The sequence below is a fragment of the Seriola aureovittata genome, chromosome 5, assembly GCF_021018895.1.
Source record: "Seriola aureovittata isolate HTS-2021-v1 ecotype China chromosome 5, ASM2101889v1, whole genome shotgun sequence".
Classification (NCBI taxonomy): Eukaryota; Metazoa; Chordata; class Actinopteri; order Carangiformes; family Carangidae; genus Seriola; species Seriola aureovittata.
This window is the reverse complement of record NC_079368.1, coordinates 6,299,705-6,315,154: the sequence shown is the minus strand read 5'-3', so window position 1 is coordinate 6,315,154 and position 15,450 is coordinate 6,299,705. Positions and strand designations below refer to the sequence as shown.

The 15,450-nt window shown below is 45.2% G+C and overlaps 1 protein-coding gene across 6 annotated transcripts in view; it reads left to right on the top strand.

The window, feature by feature from the left end:
* Positions 1 to 15,450, top strand: part of arvcfb (ARVCF delta catenin family member b) — a 222,974-nt gene that overhangs the window by 143,096 nt on the left and 64,428 nt on the right. For 3 of the 6 annotated variants that reach the window (XM_056375562.1, XM_056375561.1, XM_056375563.1), the window contains exons 8-10: positions 1,669 to 1,812; positions 4,561 to 5,201; positions 11,302 to 11,807. In XM_056375562.1, the coding sequence (XP_056231537.1) occupies positions 1,669 to 1,812; positions 4,561 to 5,201; positions 11,302 to 11,807 (1,291 nt within the window). The remainder of the gene's footprint in view (positions 1 to 1,668; positions 1,813 to 4,560; positions 5,202 to 11,301; positions 11,808 to 15,450) is intronic. The other 3 variants (XM_056375564.1, XM_056375565.1, XM_056375566.1) reach the window with 1 other exon arrangement.

Sequence of the window (15,450 nt, the reverse complement as noted above, 5' to 3'; positions counted from 1 at the left end):
GCTCCTACTCCAGGGACTGTGAGACTGTAATTAAAAAGCCTGGTCTAATCCCTCATCAGGGAGGACCCATTGCCCTCCAGCCTGTTTACTGCAAGGGGATTGGCCACACACACTCACATGATTTCATGCATTCACACACAGAATATCTTTGGAGTAACATGCACAAACGCATGCAGTAAAATATTACACTGAAACATTGCGCTAATCAGGGGCTTTGCTGCTGAGGAAGGGAAGAGGAAGGACACTCTTTCGAAAGGCCCTGCCGCCCTGCTGGGAGGAGGGAAGCCACTTTGGGGAGAAAAGCAGATTAATGTTCGGGGTGAACTTCTGGTAGCCAACATCTCTGCGGCGGCAAATGGATCCAGACCCAGCTGAGAATTTACACAAAAGAAGCCCCTCCACGTGTCTCCCTCACTTTCCCCCTCTCTGTCTCTCCTCTCTCTGACTCACTTTAATGTGTTGTTTCCCCCCCCCCTCTCCCTTTATGTCTCTCTCGTTGTTTCGCAGCAACTCACAGTTTTATTTATGTGCTTATCTGTTCTTTTGAACCAAAGTCTTGCCATACTGTCTAATGCTAACGCACTCCTTTCCCTTGATGGTTATCCCCCATCTGACTGCTGGAAGATGAAACACTCAAGCTTCTCCCATCTTCCAGATTTGCAGGCAAAAAAAGTTTTTTCGGTGGTAAACATGTTTGGAGCTGATTTAGTATCAGCTATATTACTAGTTAGGATACTGGGAAAGGAACATAAAAACTGGCACCATGACTGAGCTACTGCATAAGACGGACTGGAGTCATGTTGTGCACTCAGTTGTGTGTTTGTGCGGGGGGGTCAAGGTAAGTTTCAATCAAAGTGTGAGGTTTTTATGTACGATCAGAAAACAACTATAGTATGAATGGCCTTTCATTAGCAGATTAACTGCTGCTTCTATTTATGTTTGCAATCAATGCATCTCAAAGGGAACTGGACCACTTCACTGTGCGCACGTGCGTGTGTGTGTGTGTGTGTGTACGAGCACATGCACACGCTCAATTAGATCCACGACCGTCCTCCTGTCCCAGCATGCCATGCTTCCCTTTGGCAATCATCCAGCCCTCTTTTTCCTGCTGGCAGACACACTGAATGGAACACCAGTCGTGTCGGAGGAAGAGCTGAGTTCGGCCAATAAAAGCACCATTCCTCCTCTTTCCTCTGGATGTGAGCTAATGAGAGTCGAGGCAGACCACACAAACAAATAAAAAGCACTTTCACTACCCTGCACACACTGGGGAGCCAGCCTTCAGTGGGCAGGAGTTAGTTAATAACTTCTCAAAAAAAATGCCAAGTGGTAGTTCCATCAGGTACAACTGTTGTGAGAAATGAAGTGTCACTGTTGAACAGAAAAGGAGAAAGAACATAAACTTTTCGACTCTGAGTGCATTACTTTATTTTTATTTCAGACAGACTTTGCAAGCTGATTTTAAAAATAGTTTCTGGAGCACAGCAAGAACACTCTAACCTCTCTCAAATTGCACACAGCTCCATGTAGCTTCGGTATATGCAGGGGCTGTGTCATTACCCACAAGCCATTACAGAGCTGAAACAACAGGGGCGCATATACTTACAAGCAATATGTAATCTAAAGCATTTTGCTGAGAGCTCTACCCACTCATCCCTCCAACTCCAGGTTACCAAAGTGGTCAAAACCATCACCCGCTGCACCTACCACCCCGTGACGGTGACTGACAACTTGTTGGTGGAGTCCAGGCCTGCCACCCGGACCCCCACCCCGGTCTCCGTGTCGAGTCCCACCGCGTCCGAGACAGACCCAGTAAAGGATGCGGATGCCTGTGTGATCATTGCTGTGCTCTCCCTCCCCCTGCCTGCATTTTCCCTTTAATGTCACGTTTTAAAGAGGCCCACATTTATCCACTTTGACTTCGCTGTCATTGTGGAGAAACTAACAATTTCTACTCCTGTCATCTTCGCTGGAAAATGAATCGCAGGGTTCACAATCACAGGCTGCTTAAAAACCTGAATTACTACCTCATCCTCTCCCACTAACCTCCGGCCACCGTGTCCATTTAAGCTCTCAATAAATTGAATGCCGCAGAGGTTGTGAAACCTTTTTACAGTACCGTAAAGTGGACAGTTTGACGCCTGCTGCCTTTCCCTCCATTTTTAAAAGCTTGGTAAACAGTTGACTCCTGTGTCTAACTGCCTGTGGTCGCTCTAAACACTTTTCACTACAATCGTGATTATCCAAACATGTGCAAACACATACGAATCTATGGTGTATCCCAACATGTAGAATTCCCACAAGTATTTCTACGTGTACACACAGTCACACACTCACTCTCGCAGTTTTAGCAATTCTCTTTTAGCTCTGTTTACCCCGCTTCAGCATATTTCAGAGGCTCCTCTGAAACGCAGGTCCCTCGCCTCCTCTCACTTCCCCTTGCGTGACTGTTTAACGCCTTGTGAACTTGAGCATACATCAAAGAATGTTTGAAACCTGTGTGATGGTTCCCTTTGCAGCCCTTGCAAATCACCTAAAAAGCTGTGTTAGTACAAGGCAGCTGGGCATGTCAAGGCTGGGAAGCTGTAGCATTCACCGTGCTCTCCTCTCAGCGCTGACAGCCAGAACAGAACAGAATAAAATATGATGATACTGTAAATAAAATTTGAATATCCAGATATGAACAAAAGCCTCCTGACACTATTCTCTCTCTGGAAGGCAGAAAATGTTATTTCACAAATGGCATTTATTATGAGCACATGCAGGGGTATGACATTCAGCCCTGGCCCCTGCAGTCCCCTTGAATCCCAGAGTTAGGGCCCATGATATGATTCTGCCATGGTCTACCACTGTGAATCAAGAGGACGGACGTGAGCTTGCTATTTGAAGGGTATACATGAGCTTTAGCTAATGCGAATCAAGCAAATGAGCTCTTTATTTTTAACTATGCGGAGCCAAGGCAAAACTGCTTCAGAAACAAACGTAAATTACTCAGTAATTACTCCAAACATGGAAATAAACCTTGGCACTCCTGAAAAAGGCTTTGTTATGTAGCTCACAGTCAGGGAGTAATCAAGAAACAAGGACAGTGAAAATTTCTATTTGTTTCAACCAAGTTAATGAGGATGGCGTGTTGAACAACGGATATGTGGTTTGTGCGTTTGCTCTTGGCAGCCTCCTCTGTAGCGAGGGTTAATGGTTCGTTGTGGCTTCTTGATATTGTTACATGCCTTTGCTCGCTCCTGATTAAAATTAAAATTATGGCCTAGATGGGAAAATAAAAAAACATATTACAATTAAGAGGGTTGGTGTCAAAAATTAAAGCCATCAGAAACAGGAATGAGCGGAGTGGTGTTTCTTTTTTCCCTCCTCCTGTTCCCCATGTAATTCAGACTGTCGAACGTTGCTGATCAAGGGGGAATGAACCTCTATGCAACACCTTGTCAGGCACAACATGAACTGCATCAGACCTGTACCTCTGCAGACAACGATTAATTTTCATCAACCTCATTAATTTTGAAGATGAATTTATAGCCGCGGACAAAATAGCCAATTATCGGCCACAGCAGAATTCACTGGGCAGCAAATTGGTTTCTGTATGGGCGGAGAGCTGAGGGAGGGAGGGGAGTCGCTGTCTGCAATTCTCCAGTCAGACGGCCTTCAGTGACAGCGGAGCCAGTGGAGTTATTTAGCAATAGGACGAGGTGAGTGTGAGGGACAGATGCATCCAGGTCTGGTTATCACAGTCTACCTGCTACGGAGTGTGATGCGCCCCTCTTGGGGACAGAGTGGATTCAAGGTCCAGTGGAGCTGTAGCACTTTCAAGATGGCTCAGTTACAACACAATCCAGAAGGCTGACAGTTAAGGCCAAGACAGTTAACTGTGGATATGCAGCATTTTTTGGCTGACAATATTTGTCAACAGGTCAGAGCACGTGTGAAGAGTTTTTAACTGGTGACACTGGTCGTACGATTGGATATTGATCAGTTAGTAACCACCTCCAATGTAGAAGAGGTTCCTCCCTGAGTGCAGCCAGTGTTCTTTTGTTAGTAGAATTTAAAATTGATGACTGATGAAATTTTGTAAAAACACCTGTATATGGGGTTAGAGCTGAATGTTTAGGGCACATACCACATGGGCTCATATGCCCTGAGTAATGAGTCCCCAGTACAACTCCCGGCTGGCTGGACCATTTATTACATGTCACTCCACTACTCGCTCCCTGAATTTCCTTTCTGTCTCACTGATTCTATCAATTAAAGCCATAAAATGCAAAACAAAAAAACAAAAGAGAAACACTTGTATAATGCTTGAATCTTCAGGAACTCATGATTTTATGAAATATCATTTTATAGCATTATAATGCACCACAGTTCTCTCCAGACAATGAAGGAAAACTAACTGCAAAGTGTATAGGATTGAACTAACTGCATTGAGTTTGATATTCAAATGTTATTATATGTATGTAATGTTCAAAGTTATCATGTATTTTTGGTTATTTGTGCCTTTTACTTTTACAAGCTAGACTATCTGACGCATGTATCTGTTGCCCTCCACAGGTGACCAAGATGGTGAAGACGGTGACCACACGGACGGTGCGTCAGGTGCCCCTCGGCCCCGATGGTTTGCCCCTGCCTGAGGGCTCATCCCCACTGGGCAGCTACACCGACTCCATTGACAGGCGCTACCTGAAGAACGGAGGTGACCGCTTCATCACTCCTCAAGCGACCTCCACCCTGACACGCTCCTACAACAACTCCTACAACGATTCATACGGCGAGACGCCCGAGAGCCAGTACGTTCGCCACTACGGCCTGCACGACGGCTACGCCGATTTGACGGACAACTATGGCAGCCTGTCACGTGGCGTCAACTTCCGACCGCCACGCTACCCCTACTTGCCCAACAGCTACCGGCCGGAGAACAGCTACACGCTTCCTATTCGCAAGGATGACTATGGCCATGTCGCCCAGCCGCAGGTTCCCATGGGCACCAGCACTGTGGATCTGAACCGCTCACAGCCGGAGCGCTTCCAGCCTGAGCCGTACGGCCTGGAGGATGATCGCCGCAGCTTGGGTCCTGAGGAAGAGGAGCCGTACGAGCTGGAGCCCGACTACTCCACCGCCAACCGACGCACCCTGCAGGGGGCCAACCGGGGTCGCACCCACCGGGAACCTCTGCGTGATGGACCCCGCGTCAGGTGAGGAGAAATGCAAAAAAAAAAGATTAAGAGTAGAGGTTTGCTTTCTATGCAGGTCTGCTAATCTACCTCAAAGCAAAGACAGCACACAAATTAATCTGCATATTAGTTGTTTGTCGACATCAGTACCTGGTGTTGATACATAAAACCTGACAGTTGTGTTCGGGCTGAAAGATTCAGCCGACTGGAGCTTACAGGAGATAATGCTTTGCAGAAGGGGGAGCGACTCATTTTCTGAAGACTTCTTGAAGGTGTGCGAGTTCATACAGTATACATGTTTTTCTTTTTACATCGGACAGTGTGTTCTTGTTCATATGCATGAGCACAGACTTTGCCTTGACATTAGATGAGATGGGGCTTGTTAAGATAAGAGAGAATAAAGAATACTTGTCTTGTTCTTGCCATAAAAAAGACTACATTACACCGTGCTCAAGTAAACAGATGTCTCCTCTCCTTGAGCAACTTGCTTGAGAAGGGAAGCGAGGACAAAACAAGCCTTTGATTGCCACTTTTCCTGGAAATGGATAGCGAACATGTGTTTGTGTCAGAGGTAAAGAGGTGGGAATGCCAGGAGATGTGATGAGGGAGGGAAGGGAGGATAAACAGGATGGAGGGAGAGTGGGAGAGGACGGGAAGCTTTTGTCAGTTATTAACCTTTGTTGAGAGGAGTATGACCCCTGGCTCCAGGAGGCAGAAAAAAACCCTGTTAGCCTTCGACAATAAGATCCCAAAGTGGACTCTTGTCCACCAATAGCTTCCGATCATTTCATTGCCACCCAAAGGGAGGGCTGGAAACCCTGGAGAAAAAAAGTGTTTTGAAGCAGGGTTTTTGACATTGAGTTGGTGAGAAGTGTGTTTTAAAGACTTCTTTTTGAGCAGTGACCTGAAGAAAATGGATATTTTCAAGTTGTCTACAATTTTCCACCAATCTGAGGGCAAAATGTTTGGGCCCGGAGCCAGATCAAAAGGAGGAGAGCTGAGGTCGAGAGGCAAGGAAGAGGAAGACTGGAAAGAGTCTGTCTCTTAATCTGTGTCTGTGTTTTTTGTCATGATCAAAGGTGATGCTGAATCCAGGTTTGCTGCTGTCTCGATAGCGCGAGAGTTTCGCTTTTCCTTCTTAATTAAGCTCACACACACACATGCGCACGCACACACACAAACGTTCATGCGTACGCGACAAGCTGAATTTAAAGGCCCCTCAACTGATGTGTGTGAGACACGGAAGAACAGATGCCTAATCAGACTCCATGTCTTTACACACTTTTGACTTCGCTCTGACACTTAGACACACAGTATCTCTCTCTCTCTCACACACACACACACACACACACACACACACACACACACACACACACACACACAAACAGTCAATAAGAATCCACATCTTCAGAAAATGAGTCACCCCCCCATCCGCCTAGTGAGAGGCACTTGCTGTGACAGGCAATTTGTAGCCTGCCTTACATGTGTCACAACACAGGCCTAACAGCCACATACACAAAACACACACTCACAGACGGACACACACACACACACACACACACACACACACACACACACACACTCACAGCCGCTCGCGTGAAATGCCCAATCACAGACACACACGCGTTTGAAGCCTCTCTTGACTGACTGCTGCCTGGCTAATTGCGGCAGAAAATAAATCACAAATATTTCCTTCTGTCTCCTTTCCCCCCGTTCCTCCTGCACTCCTATCAGCTGACGTGAACACCAAAACATCAGTACACTATAGGCATATTTCCCCCCCCCCCCCTCTCCTGTGCATTCATGCAGCCATTAGTATTCTTCCAAGACGGAAGCGGTGACTCCAAAGTGCCGTAATGAATCTTGGAATTAAAGTGGTTTATTTACAGCTTATCATGGCATTGCAAGCTCTCAATTATGCGCCGACAAAAATGAAGATGTTTAGAGCTATAACAGCTTCATGCATCGGCACCAGGCGCTCATTTTGTCACGGCCGTGGAATCCGCCGCGTGTTCGCAGACGGACGGGAACGATGAGGTTCCTTGGATGTGTGGGCATGCCTCACTCTTGGATTCTAGTGTTCGCATATCTACAATGTAGAGATGGGCGGCAAATTAAGGGAAGATACGTGTCGAATGCAGAAACTTCTAGGGCTTGCTGCGCAGTTTGATGAAAATGGCTTGAATTATATGAATATGAACTTTCGTCATTGATGCGAAAGTGTTTTATTGTCCCGCAGGATGGAGGCCTGCTGTCATTAGCTGTGTTACCAGTGTTTTGTTTTCAGACAGTCATGTGTTGGAATTAGAAAAGCTTGAAGGAGAGAAAGAATTAAAATAAAAATAAAAAATTGCAGTGAAATACATGTTTATCTTCATCTGTTGACTTTTTCTGTTTTATTTCATCTTTTTTAATTGAGATTAGTTTTATCTACATGTCTGGACTGCAATTTTTACTCTGTCATTGGTCTGTCTGTTTACTGAGTTTTGTCAGTAAACAGTCTCGATTTTTCTTGATTTTGAAGCACTTTAAAACTTTGCTCGGAACATTGATAAATAAAGGTTTATAGTATTTCAGTATCAGTCCTCGGCTTTTACAGATAAAATATGATTGTCTCATCTCTCTCTCTCTCTCTCTCTCTCTCTCTTCCACTGTCTGGATGTGAGTGCATCTAACTTTATCTTCCCCCATCCCAATCCATCCTTTATGTGTGTGTCAGTGTGAATGTCCATGAGCACCGTCCTGTGTGTGTGTGTGTGTGTGTGCTCACGACATCGTGATTAATAGCTGCTTTTGAACTCTGCCACACTACAGGGGCGTTTTTAAGCCAATCTCTAATGGCTCATCTCTCCTTGGGCACCCTGCTCCATTTCACCTGGACACCTGCATCTAGGAGTCACCACACACACACACATAGAGAGATATAAATACACACATACAAAGACACTCATCGCTTATTTGAGAGGGAGGGGGTCTCGTTCTAATCCAGTGGTGTCTGTAGGGAGCAGCCCATGGAAGTGATCTGATACTGGCCAGCTCAGCCCTCCTCGATTATGCCAAGAGGATTTCACTGAGAGCCAAATACTGCGTTTAATATGATACTCCCCGTCTGTCATGTTTGAGGTTTCTCAGAAGCATCCCCTAAATTATAGAAGAAACTTCTGAGCGATGTCATTCTCCTTTTAATTGAATGAAAACAAGCAGAGTTGGCAGTGAATAATGCCGTCAAAACAGCCTGAGAAATTAGGAAGTGGCGAGACATAAACACTCCAGCTTTGCTTTTATTCTTTTTTATTTTTCTTCTTCTTCTTTGTTCTTTGTCCCACAAAGACTCTTGTGTATCATAAAACAATTATTGCCCATAATTCAAAATGAGCAGCGTGCTCGGCAGAGACAGTCAGTGAAGAGCTCATAAACACAGCAGAAATGTAATGTGAACACTTCCTCTGAGTCTGTAATCTCCTTTTCTGGTCCCGCCAAAGACGAGGGTCAGGCATGGCTGTGATTGAAGGCTGATGAAAGTAACAGACAGAAGATGAAGGGGAGGAAGACTAGCAAGAGAGTCCAGTCCTGAACTTTGTGAACATTTCCTATCTGCATCTGTATCTGCTTATCTTTTCTTCTGTTCTTTTGTGTCTTAGAACAGAAAAAAAAAAAACATAGACCAGCGCACAGATAAACAGAAATAGCCCGGACATCCAGCAGCTCGATTAACATGAGGAGAGTGATCCGCTGTAATCATGCTCAGAGCATCGCGTCTGGCAGTGGAGAGCCCTTTCACATCCTATGAATACACCCCTCCCTGTACACACAATGGCGCCAATTTAAATGCAAATCCTGACATTCCCATCACTCAGCCTCGCGACGCCTGCTTTGCCAAAAGCCCTGGCGCATCGGCACAGATCTAAATGAGCCACCATCTACACAACTGTACATCTCATCTGTGTGTTGAAGTGTGTGTCTGTGTGTGTGCGAGAGAAAGTGTGCCACAAACAGAGTGTGACAGATAATGAGAGAGATGCTGATGTTGTGTACTGCCCTTTCTTTAGGACGGCCTGTCCCTGCCTCCAGTTGCCTTGTCATGTCCAATGTCCCACAGCAGTTGAAAGCTGGATGACGGCCCGCGAGTGTGTGTTTAGATCTTGGTGTGCGCAAGGAAGCATTTAGTAACCACCAACACGTGCACACATGCGCACGTACTCGAAGATTTCCTTCTTTTTCCACACAGTCTGTCAAACAGTTCAGTTTTTTTGCCAAAACCTCAGAGCAGCAGTTGTTCTCCAAATGATGTGCTGTAATCAGGCTCCTGATTGGTCCCTCCTTCCATACTGTGGTTACAGGCTGCGTATAGAAGTTTGTGGCTGTCCAACTGCTCCACAAAGCTGGGAAAAAAATACTTTTTAAAAGAGAAATAAACAGCACTGATCCTCCAGATCCACTTTGGTTTAGGTTAGCTTTTTTTTTTTTTTTTTTTTGTCTGGAAGAACACCTGCCTCTTGATCCGTGCCCATGACACAAAAGTTTGCCACAGGCGGTCTGTGTTGGGGTTCTTTGAACTTGGTTGGGCTGTACTCGACTGCAGTGGTGCGTGACTCCATCTCCATCAATCCTCTCTCCATCCGTGTGAATGGAGGATTCAGAATCTCGTTACACTGCTCGGTCAGGAGTTTTTTCTCCTGGTTCATCTCGTATCAGTTTCCTCAGCATGCCTGAGAAGAACTGTAAAAACACATAATTAACATAAAACTCATTAAAATTAGAGCTCGGTCTGGAACTTCCTGCCAACCAACGGCGTTGGCCACCATTCTGTTGCACCACCAACCGCCATACATCAAAGATGGTGAGAGGAGACCAGCTGGATTATGTAACGAGGGTAAACAAGTCTCAAGCTGTGGGGTGGGTGGGTGGGGTGATAAAGGCTGTGCATAACTACACAACCCTAATTAAATTCCTCTCCCCATGTCATAACTTTTCCTGCCAAACATTCTCCCGTCCCTTTAAACAACTCAGTGGTGTTTGCTCAAAAAGAGGACTTTTTGTGAAGTTTCAAAAAATATTTCGAGCAAACTTCTCTGCCAGTGTAAAATGTGACTCCCCCGACTCCATCTTTGTGAGAAATCGTTCCTGTGATTAAAGAGCTTTAAGTAAAATAAGTAGCCTGAACTCCTGCTACAAATGATCTGTCATTGGAATTGAAGGCCTATATTTTCGCCCATGTTCACATAGAGAATTGATGAGGCTGTTGAGAACACTAGAGAACAGAGTGTAGCTCATAGACTCTGAGAAGGTTGGAAAATAGAGATTGGTTGAAGGAAACCCCCTAAAGACCCTCAAAAACGACTCCCCTCTTCCCCAACAATTATTCCCGACGAGAGCTCGAAACTGTTCACGTCCCTGACCCAACAGCAGCGATGCCAGTGAGCCTAATGCTAGCAGATACATCCCGCAGAGATGGTCGTTAACATTTTAGCAACTGCATGCTAGTGTTCAGCACTGTGAGCAAAGGCAGCCCTCGGGCATAATGGGGGCTCCTGGTGCTCCCTGGGGGGACAGCACAGTTCTTTTCTCTGTTCCCTGAGGGAGAAGTCACCACATCCCCTCTCTAAGGTGGCTTCTTAAAAAAACTTCATATGACTTTTCCTTCAAAGCTTCTTCTTTGCTGTTGTCTTTGTCCCTGTGTCTTTGTGAACTTCCTAGTTTTTCTTTGTGCAGGCTTCTCCTGTCTCTCAATCACTCTCTGCAACTTTATGTTTGCTGAAGTCTGACATGTTTGTTGCTACCACCTGACAGGTAGGAATAATAAGGAGAATGGTGCTTACCGTGCCGCCACAGTCTTTCTAGCGTACCTGTTAATAACAGATCCACACTACAGATCAGTGTCTCTCCTTCACTGTCCTTCCTTTTCCCCCTCTAACACCCACATCGTTTCACCTCTCACTCACCCTATCCTCTGCTATCCCTTCTCCCCTCATTAGTCAGTGGCTCTCACCTCGCTTGGCTTCTCTCAAAGTCTTTCCCGCGGCTAACTAATTCTTCTCTCAGACAAATCTGTCTGAGTCACCCTCCATTTACCTCGTCCATCTCCTTCGTCCTCATCGTCCTCTCTTCTCTTGTCTTCCAGAGGGTACCCGGACGACCCCATTGAGGCAGAGCTGATCGATGAGCGCCACCCTTATATCCATGGCATGTATTCAGCGCCTCTGGCCCAGCCAGAGAGAGGAAGCATGGCCAGTCTGGACCGCATGGGCGGCCGGCGCTCACCCTCCATCGACAGCATCCGCAAGGACCCGCGCTGGCGCGACCCAGACCTTCCCGAGGTCATCGCCATGCTGGGCCACCCCATCGACCCGGTCAAGTCCAACGCCGCTGCCTACCTGCAGCACCTGTGTTATGAAAATGACAAGATTAAGAAGGACGTACGTCAGCTGAAGGGGATTCCTGTTCTGGTGGGCCTTCTGGACCACCCCAAATCTGAGGTCCACCGCAAAGCTTGTGGCGCCCTGCGCAACATCTCCTACGGCAAGGACAATGACAACAAGGTGGCCATCAAGAACTGTGACGGCATCCCAGCCCTCATCCGCCTGCTGAGGAAGACCAATGACATGGAGGTCCGAGAGCTCATCACCGGTAAGAATCAACATTTTATATACATATATACATATTTAATGTGCAGACCCCAGCAAAAAACACATCATCATCATATTCATATTTTTCTTCAGTGAAAATAAAATTGAAAAATTCCCACTAAAATCATGATTCATATCACAATCACAGTATCTAATATGATTTTTTTTGCACATTGCTCAGCTCACTCATTCTTATCAATACCTAGTCATTAGGAAACAGATTTGGATGGAGGGTTGCCAGGTGGAGACAGACATGCCCATATTCACACCTATAGGCAGTTTTCACAGTCACCAGTTCACCTAACCTGTGTGGCTTTGGACTGTGGGAGGAAACCAGAACACCCAGAGGAAACCAGAGCACCCACACAGGGAGAACATGCAAACTCCGCACAGAACGGCCCCACCTAGCTGAGTGTTTCAAATCCAGAAGCTTCTCGCTGTGAGGGAACAGCGTTTGCTCCTGCACCACCGTGCTGCCAGGCAACAACATCAGCTATTAAAATTCATGTGTGATTGAATTTAAAAACTTCAAGTTAAAACAATCCAAGCAGGTGATTGTTTTCCGACTTCTTGTTAAGCTGCTTTACTCTGGTGTTATTACCACATAAAAAAAAGAGCACAATCTAGGAGGAACAACATGTGTATGTTGGGTAGCCTGGTATAAATGACTTTCCCATATCATGGAAGATCAATATCAGAAAAATGTTCTGCTAAACTCATGACTTTATTTGTCTTAACCACATCACCAATTTTACTGCAAAGCTTGCAACCACAGCATTGTATTAAGTCTCACATACTGTACATTCAAATTTTCCATCAAACTACATAAAAATGTAGATGAAATAACTTGAAATAAGTGCAGTGGATATATCTGATTGCTTTTTCTTTAACTAAAACATCATTTAAAATTGCTCTGCCACAAGTAAAGGGTTCTTGGATTATTAGCACTGTAGCCAAGTCGGCCGTCTCCTCCACTAAACGTAGAAGTCCTCTGTCTGTCTAATTAGTCTCAAAACTCTTTTACCCATCGTGTAAGTATAAAAGTGCTGATACCTTAGTCTTTCCCAGTCACCGGCTGCAGACTTCCATCTCTTAAATATTCCATTGAGGAATACACTGAGTTGGCAGCCATAATCCTATACTCTGCATAGTAATGCAGGGCTGTGAGTCATACTAATAGTAAGAAGCAGTTTTCCACACCTCAGTGTTTTTGCAACAGTTTTCACAGTGTTGCTTATATCACAGAAAAGCTCAAACGCTGTTTTTCTCATTTGTTTGAATGCCAGGCGTCCCCTCGTTAAAAGAGCAACAAATATTAATGAGCTCTTTACATTGTCAGAAAGTCATTTTCTCCCAAATAAATGGTCACAAGGATCACAGTTGGAATCAGAGTTGTGATATTTGATGACTTAACTGTGAGCCGGAGGAGACGTAGAAAATGGAAAAGCATCTGGGATATAAACACTGATTTTAGAAGGAAAGCATTGTGTAATTAAATATATTTTAATTCCTGGAAGAGAAGGTATTGATTCAGACGCCGTCATAGGGTTCTTCTCCTTGACCCGGTAAATGCCAACTGGGGAATATAGTGGTGTTTGTGTGTGTGTGTGTTGGTGTGTGGGTGTGTGTGTGTGTGTGTGTGCGCATGTGTGTCTTTCCAAGTACTCAGCTAATCCCCAACACGATTGGTTTGACCTGACACACTTTGGCTAGTATGCACGCTTTGCCATCTGGGAAGGGGCTTTTTGTTTTCACTGCACGTGTGAAAAACGAGAACCACTTTAAAGTGATGCACTTGACCTCTGTGAAGTTGCCCACAAAGTGTAAGATACAGTAATATGCACCACCCGAGACGGGGAAGAGGTTACTTTTTAGGTAATTTCACATTCTATAGGGAAGGAAATTTGTTTTCAAGCTGCAGTTTGGCAGCTGTTAATGGTTTCTAAATGGATTTTATTTTGTGAAGATCTGTGAGGCTGTGGCCCTGAAGAGTGAATATCAGTACAAGACACTGGCTATTGACAGCTTCAATTCAAAGCTATTGACAGAGATACTGGTCCTTAAAAACCCATGCTTGTTGAACTGTAGTGTGCATGCAAGTGTAAGTGTGTGTGTGTGTGTGTGTTTCCTTTGCTGTGACAGAGATGTCGTGGTGAGCGATGACTGTGCCTCAGCAGAAATGATTGTCTGTACAGCATCGTGTTGCTCCCCATCGTAGCTAAAAATAACCCTGCACCACAAGACAAGGAGGACAGAGTGGAGGGAGGCTCTTTCATTTTTTTTTTTCTGCTCGTTCCCTCTCTCACTCATTATCCACCCTCCTTCGCTCAATTTAATTTTTTCTCTCCTTCATTCACTATCTACACGCTCGCTGTTTGTCTTCCTCTCTCTCTCTCTCTCTCTCTCTCTCTCTCTCTCTCTCTCTCTCTGTCTCCAGCTTTAGGTTTCCATTGCCAGTGCTCTGGCCCCAGTGAAAACAGGCCAGTCACAATGCAAGCTCAGCTTACAGCCTCAGCCCGTGTGGCTAGAATTGGCCGTGTTTTTCTACAATTAAATATAATTGGGGGTCTTTAAATAGAGGCCCCTTTTCTTAGTCCATGTGTTTTAAGAGTTTGCCATTGGAGTTTGTGCTGTCCCTGTAAAACCACAGAGAGCTCTGTTTTCTGCAGGGGAAACGGGTGACGTGGAAGGAAAGTGGTTTTATTTTCCAACACACAAGACAGACAGACAGACAGACCAGTGGTTCATATTTTTAGAGCTTTGTGCTGTTCAGAGTAATTCTGTTTTCCCTCTCTCAGTAGGCTCTGGGCTGTTTGTGCCCTCCAGCAGTTCCCACTGTGGAAATGTAGATTATTAAGCGAATTTGTCTCCAGTTTTTCCTGCAGGTAGTGTCGAAGTTTGGTTGATTGCCAGTCAGGCAGGTGCTTACTGCACACCTTTGGATGAAGAATCTATACAGTGCGAGTTGGCGGGCCTGAAAGCTAAAAGCGCAATGATGTGTAGATACATGTCTATATGCCGAGGCTTTGTGTTGTTTTGTTCTGAGTTTAACATAATATATGCTGCACTATTTAGTGGATGTTTTTGTCTGAAGCTAAATGAGCGCCTCAGAGAACTAAACACTCACAGGGTGTTAATAAAGCAACCAATAAACAATACGATATACTTACCTCAGACCATTTCAATATAAATTCTCCTTTTTTGTCCACATGGGGGCTGCACAAGAAGTTACAAACATAATTTTGACCCATTATTACCAAGTTGTTATAACTAATGTGTTAGTTGCCTGTTGACACATGCAGCAGATAAGTTGCAACATTAGAATTGATTTGCAGTCATGAAGTCCAGTCTTCACTCTGCTTCGAGCTTTGTTTAGGTCTTCACCAATTCCTGTAAGAAACTAATCGGCTCTTTACCTGCACAGTGCTCCACCATGTTCACCAGTTGGTCGCCATCTTTGTCTGTTAGGTGCTCCTCAGGTGGTGCACAGTGGGTCTATTGGAGGTTTTTCTGCTGAGCTAGAACCAAAGTTGATGAGAGCAGTGAGACTTTGTTCATTTGTGGCTGTAAAACCAAAACAACAAAATAAAATGCTCAGCAGAGCTGAGGACAACTGCAGAGTTCTGTAATTATTATTCAATCTG